The sequence below is a fragment of the Ctenopharyngodon idella genome, chromosome 8 (assembly GCF_019924925.1).
Source record: "Ctenopharyngodon idella isolate HZGC_01 chromosome 8, HZGC01, whole genome shotgun sequence".
NCBI lineage: Eukaryota > Metazoa > Chordata > Actinopteri > Cypriniformes > Xenocyprididae > Ctenopharyngodon > Ctenopharyngodon idella.
Window position 1 is genome coordinate 4,635,011 of NC_067227.1, and position 23,466 is coordinate 4,658,476.

Here is a 23,466-nt window from a genome sequence, read left to right on the forward strand (position 1 = left end):
AAAAAAAAAAAAAAAAAAAAAAAAAAAAAAATATATATATATATATATATAGATAGATAGAGAGAGAGAGAGAGAGAGAGGCTATATATATGCAATATAATATCAAATAATTTCTGAATTTGAATAATAGGATTCTTATAATAAGATCTTTCCTGAGCCAATAAAGGTTAATGGATTTATTGCTGTAATGAATTGTAATGTATTCTATCTTTCTGACTTCATTAATATTTTGAATTACTGTAGGCCTACATTTTAGTGACAGATTAATAACTAAGCTTAATATAGACAAGAGTTTAATATATAATGAAGGTAAATTTCAACTGGAAGGTTACGTGAATGTCAGGCAAGTCACGTGTTTGAAATGAAACGTATACTACTGTATATATAATAAAATGTATAATGAAATGTATCTAGTAATTAAAAATATGTGTTGGTCAAAACAATGGTTTAATATTTTTATATGTGGCCTTTACATTTTTGCTGTTTCATGACTTGTATTGTGTTTCATAATTGTTTTACTTTTGCTGAACGCACATTGCGGTTTAATTTCAGGTTCCGCAGTGATAACTTAACCCATACAGGGTGACAACATATGTTCAATTAACTGTATGTTTTTTTTTTTTTTCCAAGGGTAATAACGGTGGAAAAGTTAAGTTTTTTTTCTTTTAGGCCTACTTTAACCTACTCTGAGAAATATTAACCGGAGTAAAAATGTGTGACAACTATCCCTCTCTCAATTTGTGTGTAAAATGTTCTGATAGATAGATAGATAGATAGATAGATATTCTGTGTTGAATTTACTGATTGTTGTTTCTGGTGCTAACTGAGCTCTTTCTGTACGTGTGGTGTTCAGGGATCGAGGGGTGGGGAAAGGCACTAAGGCAGAAGTGGGCAGGCTGTGTTTGTACGGGAATATAACTAACTTTCCCTCGAGGAAAGGCCTTATTTCATCAGTCGCCGTTACTGTAACGGTCTGAAGATTAACTGATCCGAACATGAAAGAAGTTCTGATCTTTCTCGTGTGTTTGTTTGCGACCTTCTCTCCGCTTCACTGCAATCAGCAGGGCTTGATCCCCGAGGGTAAGGCTATGATTTCAGCTTATCACAGTCTTAGATAAACCTCACACCGCTTCTGTACATGATAATGTAACTCACTACTACAATTTTTTACCATGATTCATTGTAAGGGGTCGTTGCAAACCTGACTTGCTAGGTAAAGTTAGCCAGGCGTTACGGACTCACGCCGCTGACGTGGACCCCTTCATGCAGATAGCAGTGCCGCCGAGATCAGTTTATGATGATAAATTAGAACAAAATTACACTATAACAGTGCAAACAGTTTACTTCATGTCTCAAACTGTAGTTGTGCGCAAAAGGAGCACCAAAAAGTGCAAAATACATTTGTTACATTGTACCTACGCGTTAGTTTTCTCTCGTAAACAGATTTATTGTCTAGGTAAACAGGAATGCTTGTAAATTGCATGGCAAAAGAACAAAACAAAAAAACAATTCACACAGTAGCCTACATGTGGTAGAAAACATATTCGTATAAATCACTTTTGCGGCAGAACTGGCTTTCTTGCGCTAGGTTTAAATACCGTACAAAAGTATGTTAATATTCCAGCTGTGCATGGAGTTCCTGTCTGATCCTCACAAGAGATGCGGGATACCCATTAGGATGTGCTCTTCCAGCACGTAGGCAGAAGAACTGAGCAGATGTGGAGAAGTTTGACGAAATCCACTCTGATTTGTGTTTTCTGTTTCTCAGGAGATCTTCTAGTGCTGACTGTAGCCACGCAGGAGACTGATGGCTTCAGACGTTTTATGAGATCCGCAAAACTCTTCAATTACACCATCAAGGTGAGGCACTTTTTCCAACCGTTTCCCTTTGAAAAAGTAATGAATATTGTAATGTTCAGTTAAACATTGAGCATGTTAATAAAGTGGAAAGTTTTATTTAAAGGGATAGTTCACCCAAAAATGAAAATTTTGTCATCATTTTCTCACCCTCAAGTTGTTCCAAACATGTATGAGTTTCTTTCTTCTGCTGAACTCAAAATAAGATATTTTGAAGAATGTCTGTAACCAAACACTTGTGGGGCATTGACTTCTATATATTATGGGAAAAACAAATACTATGGAAGTTAATGCTGCCCCAAAGCTGTTTGGTTACCAACATTCTTCAAAAATATCTTCTTTTGTGTTCAACAGAAGAAAGAAACTCATACATGTTTGGAACAACTTGAGGGTGAGTAAATGATGACAAAATTTTCATTTTTGGGTGAACTATCCCTTTACGTCTTTGCTTAACTTTATTGGGTAAATCCAGGTTATAATCCCCGTAATGCCATAATCAAGAAAATCAGTTATATTTGCTATAGTACACACAAACATAATGATATACTAACAGTATAAATCCTTATTTCCTTCAATTTGTGCTGATTTAAATATTTTGTGTGTAATTTTCATTATTCTATTAGTTTAGTATCATCCTGTCATACTTATTTTGTTAAATTTAATTAAAATAAAAAAATAAAAAGGTTTAAGATTGGTTTTCTTAATGTAAAATGTTATTTCGGTTACACTTTAGTTTGGGGATAGCATGCATATTACTAGGATATTGGTTGTTTATTAGTACTTATAAAGCACATATTAATGCCTTATTCTGCATTTTACCATATTCTACACCTCTTAATCCTACTCAATACCTTACTAACTATTAATAAGCAGTAATTAGGAGTTTATTGAGGCAAAAGTCATAGTTAATAGTGAAAATTAGACCCTAATCTAAAGTGTGACGTTAATTTGTATGATTTCAGGGTGAAATATGACCCTGACATTTTTGTTAGATGGACCCTATATAACACTTTAAAGTCTATAATCTGCAGACTGATGCCTGACATTCCTTTGCGTTTTTTTTAGGTTCTCGGAAAGGGTGAAACATGGAAAGGTGGAGATTACATGTTGCCTCCAGGTGGAGGGCAGAAAGTGCGCCTGCTGAAGTCTGCTCTGGAGGAGATACACGAGGAGAACAAAATCATTCTTTTTGTGGAGAGGTAATTATGTCCATTATAATTAAATACATTATATCTAGAGTATGTTGATATGTCAGTGTTGATCATTGACAGTAACAATTATTTACGCTCTGGCTTTCCACAGCTATGATGTAATCTTTTCTTCTGGTCCAAAAGAGCTGCTGAAGAAGTTTCAGCAGGCCAAACACAAAGTTGTGTTTTCTGCCGAGACGCTCATCTGGCCAGACCGTCACCTGGAAGACAAACATCCTCATGTCAGGGAAGGGAAGAGGTTCCTTGGAGCAGGAGGTATTGCTCTCTTTTTGATTATCATTGAAGAGCTTTAGACATACTGTATGCTCTGTTAGCTCAATTTTGTATAGTTTTGGATGAAAATGAAAGTTTACAAATCATTTATACATAAATCTCACAATGACATGTCAGAGTTATTGGTGCGTTCAAGTCCTCCTGGGAAGTTTGTATTACTGAGTTGGAAATGCGTAATTACAACGTCAGGTGTGTTCAAATCACTCTTAGTTGGAATAAGTCAATGTCTTTTTCTATAAAACAGTAATATTTTTTATTCTACTAATAAAGAATGCACATTAGGTGTGTTTTTGCTTTTTTAATGTTTTTGATGAATTCACTGTAACCTTAATCGTTATATATTCTATAGTAATTGTACAATACCATCACATTTTGTACATGAAACATAGTTTTATATATATATATATATATATATATATACACACACAAGACACTACATTCATTGCATCTACGATCTTTCTGACATGACTTGAATGCACCATATATTTCGCCACAAAATTAAAGGAGTAAATATATTTCATTTAAATACAAAGAGGCTCTTTTTTGGATCATTATGATTGTATTTTTATGACAATTAACCACCGCTCATTCTCATTACTGTAAAACTGCAATAAAAATCATTGTCCTGGCAAGATAAAATTGTTAAATTAAATTACAACTATGACATATATACAATTGTACTTCACAGTTCTGATTACAGTAAGAAGAATGATTTTTTCAGAAGACAGTAGGTGCTTCAATTGGGGTTTGTTTATTTCAAAACTCTGGAATCAGCAATTATCATATTTTTGGTTTTACAGTTGATGAATGCTAATAATGTGCTATTAATGTTTAATAATTCATCATGCAATAGCTAATACCAAACATACAACCAACCAAAATCTATTTTAATCTTATAATTTAGTGGTTGAATATAATTGTGATTGGCTCACATTCTCGTGTTTGAAGAGAGTTACATTTACTAAGAATTGCTTACCAAGAAGTTTGAGGCTTCTTCTTTTTTTAAATTTCCTTTTTCACAATCTCTGAGAATATTCCAGAAATATTCATATTTATAGGGTGATGTCAGAGATTAACAGCTGTGAAATAATCAGGACATACTTTTTACGGTCTGTATTGTCATCTGTTGCCTCTCTGAAAATTCACTCTCTTTAAATCATCCAGTTTCACATCTAAACCAGATAATAACACGTTTTGCATCTATTTATAGGCATTTCCCATTGTAATGCTGGGTGTTTTCTTTTTTCTAGGCTTCATTGGTTATGCACCCAACCTTAAAGAGATGGTTTCTGACTGGTCAGGAGCAGATAGTGACAGCGACCAACTCTTTTTCACCAAGATATATATCAACCCAGAGAAAAGAGTGAGTGTTGTTTTGGCATAGTTTATATTTTAAGTGGTGGCAACCATGGTGTGGTTTCCTAAAACTTTACTGCTCTGTTTTAGAAGATGTTGCCTTGTTTACAGAATACACACAAGTTCACAGTTTTCAGTAATGACACATATTAAATTTGTGAATGTTGCGTTTTCTTCTTCCCTCTAATTTCCTCTTTAGAAGTCCATAAATATAACTCTTGACAACAAGTGCAGATTGTTCCAGAATCTTCATGGAGCTCTTGGTAAGTGTGTCATTTTGCATTCTCACTGCCTGATTTAGAAATACAGCTGTTATAAGATTTTAACTGGAGATGAGTTCTATCATAAACTCTATGGAGACTTTAAAGAGGCTTCTGCAAAATTCTCACTAGCATCAGCTCTCTAAAGGAGAACATCCTGTTTTATGCTCTCCAAAGTGCAGCGTCAGTACAGTTCTTGCTCTCTGATACCTGCTGGGAAGTTTCCTCTTTCTGTAACCTTTCAGTTTAATGAGGAACCGCTAATGAAATGCTTTGCTGAGGGTCTCAAATGCTGATTGCTTTCATGTGGACTAAAGCTCTTCTGTTTTTATTCGACTGGCAGCTGTAGTTTTGACTCTCTGCCAGATTGTGGGAGGAGAGCGAGTTTCCCAGTTGCCTGTAATGGCATTTGTGGCTGGAATGCTAGAGCTAACTGTAAGATGTGCCTGTGCACACGTACACCATCTCAGCAGGATGTTACATCCCAGGTGTGCGACACTGAAACTACTGTATAGTTTGGCTTAAAGAATACACTGTACATTTTGCCTGGGAAAAGGCTGTTAGAGCACCATAAATATTCAGGTATGCTGTCATACGTATGAGATTAATAACCATAAAGAAAACAAGAGTTTGTAAACTACTAGTTCATATAAATACTCTTTGCATGTTTCAGTATTTCTGTTTAAAATGTCTTTCTAAATTAACAGACCTATTGACCTGAGAAATTATACACCACACATTTTAACCTTGAGATTCATTTTGAAATTCATGACAAATTCATACGTTTGATTCGGGAATAACAGAGCTCTTTAGAAAATGTCTGGAAATTTTTTTTTTCTGGTTCTAAAAGTGTATTCTGATAGAATTCATCATATGTTTAAGTACTGAGTAATATATTCATTAACAAGATGTACTTATAGGCTTAGAGTTAGGGTCAGAAATTAACTTTTTCATTAAGAGACTATATTTGCCCCCTGGAATTGACGTCAGCTGCATCGGACGTGGCATTTATGTTCATTTACACAGACTGATCAATTCATTTACAGTGCTGATCAAAAGTGGCATACACGTATTTACACAAGAAGTGCATAATGTAAATAGCCTACATAAAGTAAATATATTATTAAATTAAAAAATAGGAACTCATTACAGGGTGGGGCTGCTTTTATTGACAAAAGTTATTATTGTTGATTATTGTAACGTAATAATGATTATTAATTTTGATTAATAGAATACATAAACATTTTTGTGTTTGGGTTGTTGATTTTGAGAATATCAAGACTTCACATCTTTTTTCAAACCGGAGAACAATTATAGGTAACTTTATTTTACAGTGTCCTTGTTAGACATGTTTCATGTATTTACTATAGTAATTACTATAAATTGTGTATAATTACATGCAACTAACCCTAAAACACACCCTAATCCTAACTCTTACCCTATATTAAATACATGTAGTATTTTACATGTAGTATTACTCAGTACTTAAATGTATAATTACACTGTAACACGGACACCTTAAAATAAAGCGTAACGAAATTATATTCATAAAGCGGGCAAAGAATCTTCCACATCACTCAAGTGGTCTGCTTCAGTTTAGTGCAAGACCAGATTTAATGCTGCAATCAACTTGCAATGCAAATCATGACAGCCCTAATAGATTTAGTTTAATTGTGCAGGGACTATTTTTGCCCCAGTTTCTTGAATTCGGGAGCCATTTTTGTTCATTTTGGTGGCATTTTTGCCCCAGGCACAAATTAATTTCCATCCCTGGTCAGGTTTAAGATTAGGGTTTGGTTTAGTGTTAGTTTCCTGTGATTATGCATAATTTACTGCTATCAGTACAGTAGGTACATATAACGTGTAACATATTACTGAGAGATAGCATGTATATTGAAAGTAGTAGAGGGCCTAAAACAGACCCATGTGGCACTCCATAATTTACTGACGATAACTTAGATAATTCCCTGTTTAAATAAACAAAATGGGAACGGTCTGATAGGTATGATCTAAACCACCTTAATGCCTGTCCCCGAATAGCAGTGTAATTTTGTAATTGACTTAAGAGTATGTCATACTCTTGTTAAAGTGTTGAATGCAGCACTAAGATCAAGTAAAACTAGTATTGAGATGCAGCCTTGTTCGTTTTTTTTTTTTTTTGCAAGAAAGAGCACAGTTGAGCAGACAACTTTTTCTAGTATTTATATAAATATTGATTATATAATAAATATTAACTTTTAGTAATAGAACTTTGGTAATAAAAAAGAAGAACATTAAGAATCAATAAAGAAAGGAAACATTAAACTTTGAACGTTGCTATGAATACCTCATTCATCTTAATGGTAATATCAGATCCATTGGAATTCATGTGAACAGTGAAAAGTTCACTGTTTAAGCTTCAAAAGACTGTTTCAAAAGCTTTTTTTATGCTTTCAAGATCAGATGTATCCATTACAGATACCCAAGAGAGATTCATCCAAACATTTGTGAAGAAAATCCTTTTTAAATGGGCCTGTGGATATTTATGGCTATTTAACTTACCACACAATGATTCAAACAGAATTCATGATTTATAGATAACTGTATAACTTAATGATTGCATAGAATATTAATCTGAATATTAATATTTTTTAATAATCATTTTTGTTATTGCATGAACAGATGAAGTTGTGCTGAAATTTGAAGATGGACGTGTGCGAGCCAGAAATGTACTTTATGACACGCTACCCGTTATTATACATGGCAACGGACCCACCAAAGTAAATCGATTTTCTGTCATGATCCAAATAAATAAGCTGTCTTTTTCAGTTTAATCATTTTTATTACATGCCGTTTCTTTCAGCTTCAGATAAACTACCTAGGGAACTATATCCCAAATCTGTGGACATTTGAGACTGGCTGCACAATTTCTAATGAGGATCTGCGTCCGCTTTCTGGACTCCAAGTAGGCCTTTTACATTTACTACTATTACCACAGTTTCCCATCAGTTTCCCATTTTAATAAATAATTTCAAGTCCACTTTTACAGACACATGACATGAAGGGGGAAAAAAATATTGTGGCCAACCACGAATTAAGAATTCCTTCCCTTGCATTGACTGATTAATTAGTTCCCTTGTTTTATAAAATGCGGCCACACATTATTAAGGAATGGGAATGAATTCTTAATTTGTGGCCACAGTATATATATTTTGTTCTTCTGCATGTCATGGGCGGGGCTCCGTACACCTTTTTAAATAATCATGATAATAATGTAAATATTGACACGGTGTAGTTGTTACTTTAAAGAGCTGTTTATACCTGATCTGACCCTTAAAAAGACCCTTTAGTCAGACTGATTAAGTCACATTAAATATGATTGTTGATACTGCATATTGTATAATAAAACAAAAAATCTAAAATTGAAATAAAAAAGCTGGATTATATATATACAGTAGATTGTGTTAAATTGATAAAAAATATTAGACTGATTAAAATAATTATTAAAATGTTAAAATGATATACAATCAAACTAACTACTTTAATTTACACCAATAAAAGCCATTTTTAATAACTTTACACTATAAGCATTCATAGAAGCGTCTATAGAGACTTAAAACATATGTGTTTTGATTTAGATTAAACTTTAGCTGAATAATTGTTTGGTGTATTAATTGTTTGCCTGTTTTTTTGTTGTTGTTGTTGCTTTTGTCTGCAGGAGAGTGAATATCCTGTAGTGGTCATTGGGATCTTCATCCAGCAGCCCACTCCCTTCGTCACTGTGTTCTTTGAGCGCTTACTTAATCTCAAATACCCCAAAAACCGACTCAGATTATTCATTTACAATCAGGTAAAATATTACATGCAGATTTATGACTCCTGTATGCACTTTTTAAACCTTATTAAAGTGTTACCGCTTCATTTGTTAACTACATTAGTTTTCATGAACTAACAATGGACTAATAACTAACAACTTTTAATAATATATTTTTAAAATCAAAAGTTGTATTTGTAAACATTAGTTAATGCACTGTGAACTACTATGAACAATGAACTAACATTAATAAATGCTTTAAAAATATACTACTCATATTGTTCATTGTTAGTTCATATTAGCTAATGCATTTACTAATGTTTACAAAGTGTTGCCAGTTAAGCTCTTACAATTTGACAGTCTTTATTGGAATCTATCTATAATGTGCTAATTCTATATAAAATGAACAATTTAAATAAAGTTCTGTCATGAAACTCTAGATAGCGCAGGCTAATAAGTCCTTAACTCAGCTTGCAATCACATCATTCTCTATAGGGCATAGCTGATTGGTTCCTGCTGTATCAGTAGCCAATGAGCTCGCTGCTCAACCTGAAAATACTTGGTCAGCATTTTCTGTAGCATTACAGCACGCTTTCAGAAACCCTCCACCTTCCCCAGCTCCACCTGTATGGATCTGCTATGGGTAATTCATGTACAGCAGAAGCATGTCTTACGTGCACACATCAGCAGCAATAACAGCAGCAGCAGCAGCAGCGTATCGGATCTATTCCACCAAAACCAAACATATGAACGTTGTCATATCCATTACCATGCCAAACACTCCTAGAGTTGTCATGACAGAACTAAGAGTTAAGTGAAACAGACCATGTGAATAAGATCATTATCAGGAAACTGATACTCCTATCCTGTCCTGTTTAATTTCCTGATGAGTATCATATTATCTTCTTTTCATAAGTTGGGTCTTCATTGTTAAAGGTAGATCAGATCAGATTAAATGTTGTTGAACAGCTTTTTTCTTTTATTTGTTAATGGATCGAATTGCCTATGTTGACATTCATTATTGTCATTGCTCTTTTTTATATTCATTACATAATAATGAGGGACAATACTTCTGAATAATTTCTTTTGTAGGAATCACACCACGAACAACAAGTGCTTACATTTCTAGAGCATCACGAGTCTGAATACCAGGGTGTGAAGCTGATTGGACCAGAGGAGGATATAGAGCCTGTGACCTCACGTAATATTGGCTTGTAAGCGTGCTTTTTAAATTCAGAATTAATTTTTATTAAAATCAAGTACATTTTAATATGTTGCAACTAAACACCATATGGAAACTGGGAAACAGTTTGTCATTGTATAAATGGCACTTCTATGCTTTGAATATTCCATTAATTTTCTTTTTCTTTTTTTTATTGCAGCGATATGTGTCGAGAGGACATTGACTGTGAATACTTCTTCAGCATAGATGTAGACGTGGTTTTAAAGAATGAGGACACACTTAAAATCCTAATTGAGCTCAATAAGTAAGTGAATAAGTAAGACGTAAAGAATTGAGTGTACTTGACAAATGAAGGCAAATTGTGGCAGTTTTCTTTATTGAGTTCATGTCCTCTAATGAAATACACTACTGTTTAATTTTTTTTGTTTTTTAATGAAGTCTCTTATGCTCACCACAATGGCATTTATTGGATCAAAAAGCAGTAAAAACAGTAATATTGTGGAATATTTTTACAATTTAAAAAAACTGTTTTCTATTATAATGTATTTTAAAATGCAATTTATTCCTGTGATCAAAGCTGAATTTTCAGCATTATTACTCTATTATTCAGTGTCACATGATTCTTAAGAAGTCATTCTATTATGCTGATTTGCTGCTCGAGTAACATTTCTGGGGCCGTATTCACAAAACATTTTATCTTACCGCTAAGAGTTCTCCTAAATAGCAGTAAAAGTTCTTAGCTAAGAGTTTTCTCTTAAAACCTATTCACAAAGCTACTGAGACAAACTTTTACTGAGGAATAGAGAGAAGTCTTAAGCTAAGATTAAGGGCGGGGTTGACCTCGTTGCTATGGAGTATACACACAGTGATTGGCTGATGGGGGAGGAGTCAGCGATTTAATCATAGAAATATTATAGAATGAGGTGTCATGCTTCCATATTAAAACTCGAATCGCCTACTTTGACAGTTTTCTGCATCCCTCTGCCACCCCGTCCCTCACTCTCGGCTGGGGATATGGGGAGAACTTTGGGTTTGGATTCCAAGCTCGGAGCCCTCGATCCCCTTGGACAATACACCAAATACGCTTATTATATATTTTATTACTCTATTCAATCATTTGTAAGTGTGAACTCATAAAAACCACTGCCACAGGTAATCGGACAATATTTATTTATTTGTTAAAGATTTATTTTTGGCGCCTCATCGTAGATTTAAATCTATAAATCAAAATGTATTGCATTTTTGAAGAAAAAGTTCAGCACCTAAGGCTCTATCGCTATTGCCTCAATGGTGTACAGTGTCTTTGGGTGGATTAGGACTGTTTGTGATTTGGTCTTAGTGACTAGGAGTCCTCTACTCCTAGTGTTTCAGAGATTTAAATGCTTTGTGAAATACTCTTAGAGCAAAAATTTAGGACTCCTAAAATTAGGACTGACACGCCCATTATTTTTTAAGAGTGTCTCCTAAATCTGCGATTTAGGAGCTACTTTTAGCCTTAAGATGTTTTGTGAATACGGCCCCTGATTATTATCAATGTTAAAAAAAGCAGCTGTGCTGCTTAATATGTGCTGCTTACAGACCCCAAACTTTTGAACGGTAGTGTATACAGTGGGGATCGAAAGTTTGGGCACCCCAGGTAAAAATTTGTATTAATGTGCATAAAGAAGCCAAGAAAAGATGGAAAAATCTCCAAAAGGCATTGAATTACAGATTAGACATTCTTATAATATGTCAAAAAAGTTAGATTTTATTTCCATCATTTACACTTTCAAAATAACAGAAAACAAAAAAATGGCGTCTGCAAAAGTTTGGGCACCCTGCAGAGTTTATAGCATGCACCGCCCCCTTTGGAAAGCTGAGACTTGACAATGTCATGGATCGTTCTCAATCATCGTCTGGAAAGACCAGGTGATGTTAATCTCAAAGGTTTTAAATGCCCAGACTCATCTGACCTTGCCCCAACAATCAGCACCATGGGTTCTTCTAAGCAGTTGTCTAGAAAACTGAAACTGAAAATAGTTGACACTCACAAAGCAGGAGAAGGCTATAAGAAGATAGCAAAGCGTTTTCAGATGCCAATATCCTCTGTTTGGAATTTAATTAAGAAATGGCAGTCATCAGGAACAGTGGAAGTTAAAGCAAGATCTGGAAGACCAAGAAAAATATCAGACAGAACAGCTCGCAGGATTGTGAGAAAAGCAAGTCAAAACCCACGTTTGACTGCACGATCCCTCCAGAAAGATCTGGCAGACACTGGAGTTGTGGTACACTATTCCACTATAAAGAGATACTTGTACAAATATGGTCTTCATGGAAGAGTCATCAGAAGAAAACCTCTTCTACGTCCTCACCACAAAAATCAGCGTTTGAAGTTTGCAAATGAACATATAGATAAGCCTGATGCATTTTGGAAACAAGTTCTGTGGACCGATGAGGTTAAAATAGAACTTTTTGGCCGGAATGAGCAAAGGTACGTTTTGAGAAGAAAGGGCACAGAATTTAATGAAAAGAACCTCTGTCCAACTGTTAAGCATGGGGGTGGATCAATCATGCTTTGGGGTTGTATTGCAGCCAGTGGCACAGGGAACATTTCACGAGTAGAAGGAAAAATGGATTCAATAAAATTTCAGCAAATTTTGGATGCTAACTTGATGCCATCTGTGAAAAAGCTGAAGTTAAAGAAAGGATGGCTTCTACAAATGGACAATGATCCTAAACACACCTTAAAATCCACAGTGGATTACATCAAGAGGCGTAAACTGAAGGTTTTGCCATGGCCTTCACAATCTCCTGACCTCAACATAATTGAAAATCTATGGATAGACCTTAAAAGAGCAGTGCGTGACAGACAGCCCAGAAATCTCAAAGAACTGGAAGACTTTTGTAAGGAAGAATGGGCGAAGATACCTCAAACAAGAATTGAAAGACTCTTGGCTGGCTACAAAAAGCGTTTACAAGCTGTGATACTTGCCAAAGGTGGCAGTACAAGGTATTAACTCTGCAGGGTGCCCAAACTTTTGCAGATGCCATTTTTTTGTTTTCTGTTATTTTGAAAGTGTAAATGATGGAAATAAAATCTAACTTTTTTGACACATTATAAGAATGTCTAATCTGTAATTTGATGCCTTTTGGAGATTTTTCCATCTTTTCTTGGCTTCTTTATGCACATTAATACAAATTTTTACCAGGGGTGCCCAAACTTTCGATCCCCACTATAGTAATGTAGTATTGTAGTATTGTAGTACTGTAGTATTTGGGGCTTTAAAAAAAGGATTAGTTCACTTTAAAAAGAAAATTAGCCCAAGCTTTACTCACCCTCAAGTCATCCTAGTTATATATTACTTTCTTCTTTCTGATGAACACAATCTGAGATATTTTAATAAATATCCTGACACATCCGAGCTTTATAATGGCAGTTAACAGGGGTCACGAGTATGAGCTGAAGAAAGTGCTTCCATCCATATCCATCCATCATAAACATGTACTCCACACGACTCCGGGGGGTTAATAAAGGCCTTCTGAAGTGATTTGTGTAAAAATAAATAAATCCATATTTAACAAGTTATGAAGTAAAATATCTAACTTCCACCAGACTGCCTTTCGTACACTGTAAACCCGAATAAGTTGGGCTAACTCAAAAAATTTGAGGTAATCAGTTACATCAAATTTTTTGAGTTATGATGTTTCCAATTTTAAGTAAGCAGAACTATCAAGTTTTGAGTTTGTAGTACTCATGCATGTTAATTGCTCCTAACTTGAAGTACTGAGTTAGCCAACTCATTTTGATAGCAATTAACATAAAATATTTAGTTTTTTAGTAAATATTTTAGTTAACTTTTTTATTTTGAGTTCTTGCAAATCAAATGAGTTTAATTACTTCACTGTAAACCCTAAGAAAATACAAAAAATGCCAACTTGCTAATATGTTAACAATAGCATGGTATATAGCACTTACTGAATGAGTACAGCAACTTAAAACATGTAACTTACTGCTCTCATACCAAGCTGCATTCGCTACTTGTCACCATGATGGTCACTCTCCAAAACCCACATTAACAGAAACTCTTCTAAATTAGCATAACAAAACATTAATCACTACTAAATCTCCCTTACCATTAATCTTGCACACACACACACAAAAAAACATTATATAACACTTAATTTTAGCATTTACTCTCCCTTTCGAGTGTCATGGGCAAAGCATGCTGGGAAATAGAAATCCCAGTCCAAATTCAGTTAAACTTAAGTTAGTCTAAATTAAAAGAAATGAATTCATACAACTCAACAATGAAATAGTTCAGTTTACTTGAAATATGTCAGTGCTGTGAACTCAAAATAAAAAGAAAGTTCTAAATACTCATAGCAGTTAATTTAACTGAACTAATTTGTTCAATTTAAGTTTGTCCTACTCAAACCAGTTAAGTATTTTGAGCATTAGGGTTTACAGTGTATTCAAGTTATGAAGAAAGTGTAAACTGGCATTGAGTCAGTTACACTTTTTCCGTAAGTTGAATAGGGAAGGCGTAGGACGTATCGTAAGCTTTTTGAACTGCGAGAGTTTTACACTTTCTTTGTACGCTGAATACGGAAGGCGGTCTGGCGGAAACTAGATATTTTACTTCATAACTTGTTAAATATGGATATTTTTTTACACAAACGCATGGCTTCACTTCAGAAAGCCTTTTTTAACCGCCTGGAGCCATGTGGAGTACGTTTTTGATGGATGGATGCACTTTCTTCAGCTTCATACTCGTTGGTTCCGTTCACTGCCATTATAAAGCTCGAATGCGTCAGGATATTTATTAATATTTCTCAGATTGTGTTCATCAGAAAGAAGAAAGTCATATACACCTAGGATGGCTTGAGGGTCAGTAAAGCTTGGGATAATTTTCATTTGAAAGTGAACTAATACAAGTAACAAGTAAAGCTCTATGGACAGCTTGTGTTTGTAAGTACACACAAATACTGCACCTACACTAATGCACTTGCAATGAAAGCATGAAGTCAAGGCATTCTGGAGGATTTTTAAAAGCAGAAATGTTAAGTCTGTGTTTTATTACAGTGTTTATGTGTCATCAGGGTTGGGGAAAGTTACTTTCAAAAATAATGCGTTATAATATTGCTTTACCTAACTAATTGTGTTACTTATTTACTTAATATGGAAAGTAATGCGTTACATTACTTTTGCGTTACTTTTTCTCACCTGAGCTGGACTTGCTTGTTTATTTAATAACAAAAAAACCCTACAAAAGTTCTGTTTTGGCAAACGTAAAGGCCCTTTCACATTAATAGTGAAATGAATAAGCCTCAGACTGGAGTTAATGCAAATTCACACCTGTACAGTAGAGGGCGCAGCTCAATGATGCTGATTATTTGTATCATTGAATTGGATCATCGAATGTCAACAGCAAAAACATTGGTTCATAAAGTGAGATTAAATTGTATTATTTAACATATATAATTATTGCGTGTTTGTGTAATATTCTGTTTGTATTTCACTGTTTTATTCATTTTGATGAATACTGAATGTGTTTTTGTGCAAGTGAGATGAGTATATGCATGTTCACATTTAGTCTAGAACTACAATAACCATTATGTTCACACAGCACAAAAAACACCTCTGCATTTACTCCCAACAGAAGAGCTGCCAGTCAATAAATGGGAAAACAAAGTAACTTGCTTTACTTATTTGAAAAAGTTACTCAGATATTTTGTAAATTTTAAAGTAATGTGTTACTTTACTTGTTACTTGGAAAAAGTAATCTGATTACTTAACTCACATTACTTGTAATGCTTTACCCCCAACACTGTGTATTATTCATTAAAATGCTTAGTATTTGAGTTGTAAAGTTGTGGTTTCTAGGTGGAGAAACTTCTAGTTATCACACTAGTTTCTAATGGATCTTTATTTCTTTGATTATAATCATTATTTTTTATGAACCTCACAGGCCTTTCATTGCACCAATGATGACCAAACCTGGGAGACTGTGGACAAACTTCTGGGGTGCGCTCAGTGCAGACGGGTACTACGCCAGGTCAGAGGATTACGTGGACATAGTTCAAGGACGCCGCGTGTAAGTTGATTTTTAGTTCCTGTTATTTGTTCCTTTTATTTTAAAGGGTTAGTTCACCCAAAAATGTAATTTCTGTCAATAAGTACTCACCCTCATGTCGTCCCAAACCCGTAAGACTTTTGTTCATCTTAGGAACACAAATTAAGATATTTTTATTGAAATCCGAGGGGACCTTTCGAGGTCCAGAAAGGTACTAAAGACATCATTAAAACGGTCGACGTGACAACAGTGGTTCAACCTTAATATTTATGAATACTCTCGTTGCTTCATAACATTAAGGTTGAACCACTGTAGTCATGTCGACAGTTTTAATGATGTCTTTAGTACCTTTCTGGACCTCAAAAGGTGCAATGTCGTTGCTGCCTATGTGTGAATCAGATACCCTCGGATTTCATCAAAAATATCTCAATTTGTGTTCTGAAGATGAACGAAGGACTTACAGGTTTAGGACGACATGAGGGTAAGTACTTAATGACAGAAATTTCATTTTTGGGTGAACTAAGCCTTTAAACAGTCATGTGATATCATAGAGAATCCACAGAGATGTATGTATATGTGCATGTTTTTTCTCAGCTATCTAATTTGAGCATTTTCTTTAGTATGTAAAATGATGAGTGCATTTCACTGCTCTAAAAATATAAAGAAGTCTTTGAAATTCATCAAACCAGGATGAATGGCAAATATGTGATCATTCTCTGGTGCCTCAACAGGGGTTTGTGGAATGTGCCATACGTCTCTAACATATTCCTGGTAAAAGCGGATACATTGAGGACTGACCTCAAAGCTCCTGACCTGTTTGAATCCGCAACGCTTGATCCAGATATGGCCTTCTGCGCCAACGTTCGGAACAAGGTCAGACATTAAACTCAAATAAATATGGCACAAATCACCATAAGAAATCACTTAGTGATAAGTGTAATAAACTACCAATTACTTTGCTTTCATTGATTGATATGTTTTTATTTATTTTTTTTCATTTCTAGGGTGTCTTTATGTTTGTAACAAATATGCACACTTTCGGTCGAGTTTTATCAACTGACAATTACGAGGCAAATCATTTGCACAATGATCTCTGGCAGATCTTTGAAAATCCTGTGGTAAGATAAAATATAATTTCAGACAATCTTTATTGAAATATTATACAAGAGATTCTTACTTTATTGTTTATTTACTGTTTGTTTTTCCCTTTTTGTTCTTTTTTCCCCCTGTGGAACAGGAATGGGAGGAAAGATACATTCATGAGAATTATTCCAAAATTTTGAGAGATGGGCTTATAGAAACGGTGAGTATTTACCCAAGGCATACAATAATAGCATTTTCCAAAGATTTTAATATATAGTTTTTAATATTAAATACTGTATTATAAGATTATTATCCTGCCCTTGAGAAGGTATAAACTACACAAAAAGTTTGGAGTAGGATTTGTTTTTAAAGAAATTAATACTTTTATTCAGCAAGGATGCATTTAATTGATCAAAATTGATACATTTGATACAATTTGAATTTTCTATTTAAAGAATCCTCAAAATATTTATGGTTTTCACAAAAATATTAAGCAGCACAGCTGTTTTCAACATTGATATAATAATAAGAAATGTTTTTTGAGTGGAAAATCAGCATATTAGAATGATTTCTGAAGGATCATGTGACACTGAAGACTGGAGTAACGATGCTGAAAATTCAGCTTTGCATCACAGGAATAAATTACATGTTAAAATACATTAAAAGAGAAAACAGGTATCTTAAAGTGTAATAATATTTCACAATATTACCAACCCCAAACTTTTGAACCATAGTGTCTATTTTGGTAACTCTTTATTTTGATGGTCCACTTTAGACATACTAACTACAAGCAACTTTGCAACTACATGTCAACTAACTCTCATTAGTGTATTAATAGACTGTCTGCTTAATATCTGCTAAAACTTTATTGTGATGGTTTATTCTGACTATAAGTAACTTTGCAACTACATGTCAACTTAATCTACTAACCCGAACCCTAACAGACTACTAATACTCTAATGAGAGTTAGTTGACATGTAGTTGCAAAGTTACTTATAGTTAGTAGAATGTCTAAAGTGGACCATCGAAATAAAGTGTTACTAGTATTTTTAGGTGTTAGGGGTTTGTTAAAATCACCAAACCTAAATGCTTATTTGGAATTCTCTGTGTAGCCGTGCCCTGATGTGTACTGGTTCCCTGTTTTGACCGATGTGGGCTGCAATCATCTTGTTGAAGAAATGGAAAATTTTGGCCAGTGGTCAGGAGGTGGAAATGTGGTATGTTCTTGTTGTTTTTCTCTGTTTCATCCCCATTGCCTTACCTTAGTATTTTTTTGAGAAAACTGTTTTTTTTTTGTTTGTTGTTGTTGTACTTTTAGGACACCAGGATCCAAGGTGGATATGAGAACGTACCCACAATTGATATCCACATGAATCAAGTGGGCTATGAAAAAGAATGGCAAAAGTTCCTTTTGGATTATATAGCGCCGGTCACCGAGAAAATGTTTCCAGGGTACTACACAAGGGTAAGCCTTTCTTTGTTCTCCTGACATTGAAAAACTAATTATATTTGTCTTGAAGTACACTACCAGTTTGGAATAATTCAGATTTTTAATGTTTTTGAAAGAAGTCTCTCACCAAGGCTGCATTTATTGAATTAAAAAATACAGTAAAATATTGTGAAATATTATTACAAGAACTGGGGTCGTATTCGCAAGAAGACTCCTAAGTGATTAAGACCAAATCACAAACAATCCTAAAATGGTTGTTGCCAGCAATCCGCCTCAGCAATCCGCCCCAGCAATCCGCCCAAAGACACTGTACAACAATAGGTGATTGAGCCTTGGGTGATGAGCCTTTTCTTCATAAATGCAATAAATTTTATTATATTTTTTTGATTTATAGATTTGAATCTGCTATGACATAACATAAAGGTTCATTTACGTACAGGCAAAATACATTGAATGATGGAGAATAAAACATTGCAGCCAAGTTTAAAATAACATCCTGTCATGGGCACTGATAGCCTTGTGGGCAGCTCGCATGACCCTAGTTCGAGTTTTGGCTTGTGGACCTTTCCCAAATCGATTCCGTCCCTACTTTCTCTTTTCCACTTCGCTTCCTGTCCACTCACTGTCCTATCATAATAAAAAGTCAAAAACACCCAGAATAAATATTCAATAAATAAATTATTAAATAATGTCCTATTACCTGTGGCAGTTGTTTTCACAAGTTCACACTTACAAATGATCAAATAGAGTAAAATAAGCGTATTTGGCGTGCTGTCCGAGGAGAGGCTCTGAGCTCGGAATTTAGCCCAAACCCAGAGTGCTCCCCCCTATCCCGGCTGGGAATAGGAACCAGCCGAAAGTGAGGAGTCGGGGTGGTGGGGGGATGCAGAAAACTGTCAGGTAACTAGGTGAGTCGGCTGTGTATATATGCCTCCTTTCAAGCTGATTAGATAGACCATATGAACGTGCTCCTCCCGAACTTTGTTTATAAAACATTATTTGTTGCTTGAATTCTGCAATCTCCCGAGATGCAGACATGAGGCTGACAATTTGCTGAACATATACTTGTTTAATTAATGACACTTAGCCTACAATCACTGTGGGCATAGTTAGTAAGTGTCCATAGCAACGAGGTCAACCCCGTCCTTACTCTTAGCTTAAGACTTCTCTCTATTCCTTAGCAAAAGTTTGTCTCAGCAGCTTTGTGAATAGATTTTAAGAGGAAACTCTGACCTGAGAACTTTTACTGTTATTTAGGAGAAATCTTAGTGGTAAGCTAAAATGTTTTGTGAATACGGCTCCTGTTTTATATTTTAATATGTTTTAAATGAAATTTATTCCTCTGAATTTTCAGCAGTCATTATTCCAGTCTTCAGTGTCACATGCAGGGCTGTCCTTAGGACGGTGTAACTGGTGCGACTGCACCAGGCACCGCGCTTAATGGGTCCCCATGCCATCGCAAACAGACCGACAGGGAGACCACCACCCATCATTCGAATACATTCTTCATTTGTCAATCAAATACATTAAATTTTTTTTATTATTTTGAACAGTAGTGTAAATATTAGACATTCCTGAATATTCAGTCGGGTGATGTTTGCATGATATACCTTAAAGTCAGTATGAAGCGGTGTTATTGCCATACATGTGACATATTTCTGGTGAAACAAGATATTTGAGAATTATTTTATCCTTGTGATCGCAATACGTTTCAGAACGGAGGTCTTTCTAATTTTTCTTTGGGCCAGCTGATCCTCTACACGTGAATGCTGCATGATGACTCTGCATCTGTCTGTGTGATTGTCTCCTGCAGGCTCAGTTTGATCTGGCATTTGTCGTTCGATATAAACCTGATGAACAGCCTTCATTAAGACCACATCATGACGCTTCCACTTTCACTGTCAATATAGCTCTCAATCAAGTGGGGATTGATTATCAGGTGAGTGATTATCAGGTGGCTGTGCTACGTGTTAAATACTTGTTTTTTACACTAAAAAAGTGAAACGACTGCGTTATTTATATTGACCAAGTGCGTTTTTATATTGGTCTTATCGAAAATCATGGTTTCTGTTTTGTTCAGTTTGAACACTCCGCATGGGGAAAAAAATAAAAGAAACAATTTTGTTTAAGTAGTTGTAAAAAGCCAAAAAATATATATTATATTGACCTACATTAAGTAACATTTTGGCTTGTGTCTAAAGAAAATATATTGATTAAAGTGTTAGTTCACCCAAAAATTAAATTTCTGTCATTAATTACTCACTCTCATGTTGTCCCAAACCCGTAAGTCCTTCGTTCATCTTCAGGACACAAAGTAAGACATTTTTGATGAAATCCGAGGGTTTCTGAACCACACATAGGCAGCAATGTCATTGTACCTTATGAAGTCCAGAAAGGTAGTAAAGACATTGTTAAAATAGTCCATGTGACTACAGTGGATAACCTTGACTACAATGGTTCAACCCAAAAAATAAACAATTATTTAACAATTTGAAATGTTGTCATGACGCAGTGAATGCAGTACAGCTCAGTATTGGCCGACGCTGTTAACATAAACACCATGATGCATGCATGTGATGTGGATGCAGGAGCCGGCCAATAATGAGCCGGCATTCTGATGTAGAACATGGAAGCTCTGAACTCTGCGTTCACAACGTCAACTGCGTATGACAACAGTCAGTTATATTATTTGTGATCTACACAACCAATTTCAATTTCTTCTGAACTAAAAAGGGAGAGACTTGATAGTGTTTAATGTTCAGTTATGTTGGTATTTAGAACTGTTTCAATTACACTGTGTTAGCATTATAGTGAAGAATGGAGCTATTTTTTAGGCTGAGGACGTCAGCATCACTAAACTGCTGACAGCTTTTTTAGTCTTCATTTAAAAAAAAAAAAAAAATTCCCTGTAAGTTTAAGTTATAATAGTTTGCATGAAAAAAATCTGAATACGTACATATATATATATATATATATATATATACACACACACATACATAAAAATGTATTAATTATATAACAAATAGTTAAAACTTATAACTAAAATATAATTTGTGAAAAACTATTAAAAATTGGCTGTAACAAATTAAAGCATTTTTTTTATTTGGTCCAGTGTATCATTTTTTTCAGTGTAGTTTTGTATACAGAATGAAACCTACAGTACTATAAACGTAGGTTTACTTCATATCTTAAATTTAAGCTATGCATTTGTAAAATGTTCTTATCGTAACACAGCAGCATGTCTTGACCTGCAGCTCTCCTGAAAGCTTGAAATGTGGAGACATGCAGGAACTTTCTTAGATTTTCCAAGTGTTAAAACACAAATGCGTCTCTGGCATGGGAAGGCCTTTCATTCTACTTGTTGGGATGTAAATTATTATAGTATTTTTATGTCCTGTTTCTCTCCTTTTTCATGTTTGTAAAATGTTAACTTTTGTTTCTGCTATTTTGAAGCAGTTTGATAGAACAAGAGCACATTGTATTAACGATCAATGATTTTGTGTTCAGGGTGGCGGCTGTCGGTTCTTGAGGTACGACTGCTCCATTAAAGCTCCCAGGAAGGGCTGGGCGCTCATGCACCCTGGACGCCTCACTCACTACCATGAGGGTCTGCCCACTGTGGAGGGGGTTAGATACATCGCTGTCTCATTTGTGGATCCTTGAACTTCTTTTTATTGGAATCTTGAATTTGCTTTGAATTCAGAAGACTCTTGAGTGCATAGTCCCACTGGAGGCTAGAAAAATAATCAACAAGAACATTTTGACGCAGTGCCTTACATTGTGAATATGTCAGTGTGTATATATATTTTCCACATTTTTTGTAACATAAAGGCATCTTTTGATAATGATGTTGAAAGCAGTTTTACAGATCACTATGCAATATGTCATGTATATGCAGTGGCATTTTACTCATTTATTTATTGTCATTTATTGAAGGGAGTATTCCATACAGACGATGTGGATTTCAATAATATCTGTCCTTGCTTTGACATTCACAGGAGTTGTTTTCTTTATTGATGCCCTTCAGGTAATTGGTGCTGCTGTTTGAAAACAGTCTGGCATATGGTTTGTTTTCTTACTGCTTAATGTTGCTTGTTCTTGTCGTGTTTATGAATCAGTCATGCCATGGATTTTTGGAAGAAAACACAATAAAAACGAGAAAAATTCATAATGGTTAATGGTACAAATAAAAAATTTTCTTGGGGAAACATTCACTTTCTTGGGCCCTTCTAGAAAATGACGGGGATTATGCTGCGTTCACAGTAGTCACGTGCTACCTGTAACTTTTCACTTCGCTGGTCAGGATGGACCAATCACAGTTGTTTTGATGACTGGAAAATGTTTCCTTTTTACTGGATATATTATTAATATCACAATTAAATATTAATATGAAAGTATTTTAGGTGAATTTGTGTTTGTATGCCATATACAAAGCATTTCAATGAATAAAATATGAATGCGCCTCCATGAAGGATTGGCTTATATGAACCGCTGAGCACCCCCGTGCGGAAGGAAAATATTTCTGTCAAATGAAAACCGTCGCACATACATGACGTAAGACATCTAACCAACGTTAGAAGCTAATTGCTAAGATAATGGCGACCAAGTAATAGCAGAGCTGTTAGATAGATAAGGAATAAATTATTAAAACGCATATTTATCTTTAACGTCGAGCTACAAACACATCATATTAACGTCAAATACATACATCAGCTTTTTTGTCAAGATAGTTATTTAGCAGCATTGCTTTGATGGTCAACAGTCTGATGAACAGTGCATGAACATTTATTTCGTTATTACGGATCTTGTTTCAGTTTCGTTCAGCTTGTAGTGCATCAACAGTCTTCGGGAAAGCTCTTCCAGTAGAGGATTTTTGAGTTTATTAATACGAGGACATCGCTGGATCAACATGCTTGAGGACTGTTATGAGATATAATCACTTCGCCC

At 34.9% G+C, this 23,466-nt stretch overlaps 1 protein-coding gene across 1 annotated transcript; it reads left to right on the top strand.

Moving 5' to 3' along the window:
- Positions 1–823: 823 nt before the first annotated feature.
- plod1a (procollagen-lysine, 2-oxoglutarate 5-dioxygenase 1a) lies at positions 824–22,916 on the top strand. Its single transcript, XM_051901882.1, has 19 exons — positions 824–1,080; positions 1,769–1,860; positions 2,923–3,056; positions 3,160–3,323; positions 4,592–4,704; positions 4,897–4,960; positions 7,619–7,716; positions 7,800–7,901; positions 8,655–8,786; positions 9,843–9,964; positions 10,133–10,237; positions 15,882–16,007; positions 16,718–16,859; positions 16,991–17,104; positions 17,224–17,289; positions 18,182–18,286; positions 18,388–18,534; positions 20,333–20,458; positions 22,027–22,916. Exons 1-19 carry the CDS (start codon positions 996–998, stop codon positions 22,180–22,182), a joined length of 2,193 nt encoding a protein of 730 aa, XP_051757842.1. The 5' UTR covers positions 824–995; the 3' UTR covers positions 22,183–22,916.
- The last annotated feature ends 550 nt before the right edge of the window (positions 22,917–23,466 follow it).

Excerpts from the sequence above, each read along its gene's own strand:
- plod1a (XM_051901882.1), top strand. The coding sequence starts at position 996 with ATGAAAGAAGTTCTGATCTTTCTCGTGTGTTTGTTTGCGACCTTCTCT. Across the intron at positions 1,081-1,768 it reads GCAGGGCTTGATCCCCGAGG|GAGATCTTCTAGTGCTGACT; the intron begins GTAAGGCTATGA and ends TCTGTTTCTCAG. Across the intron at positions 17,290-18,181 it reads GAGATGGGCTTATAGAAACG|CCGTGCCCTGATGTGTACTG; the intron begins GTGAGTATTTAC and ends TTCTCTGTGTAG.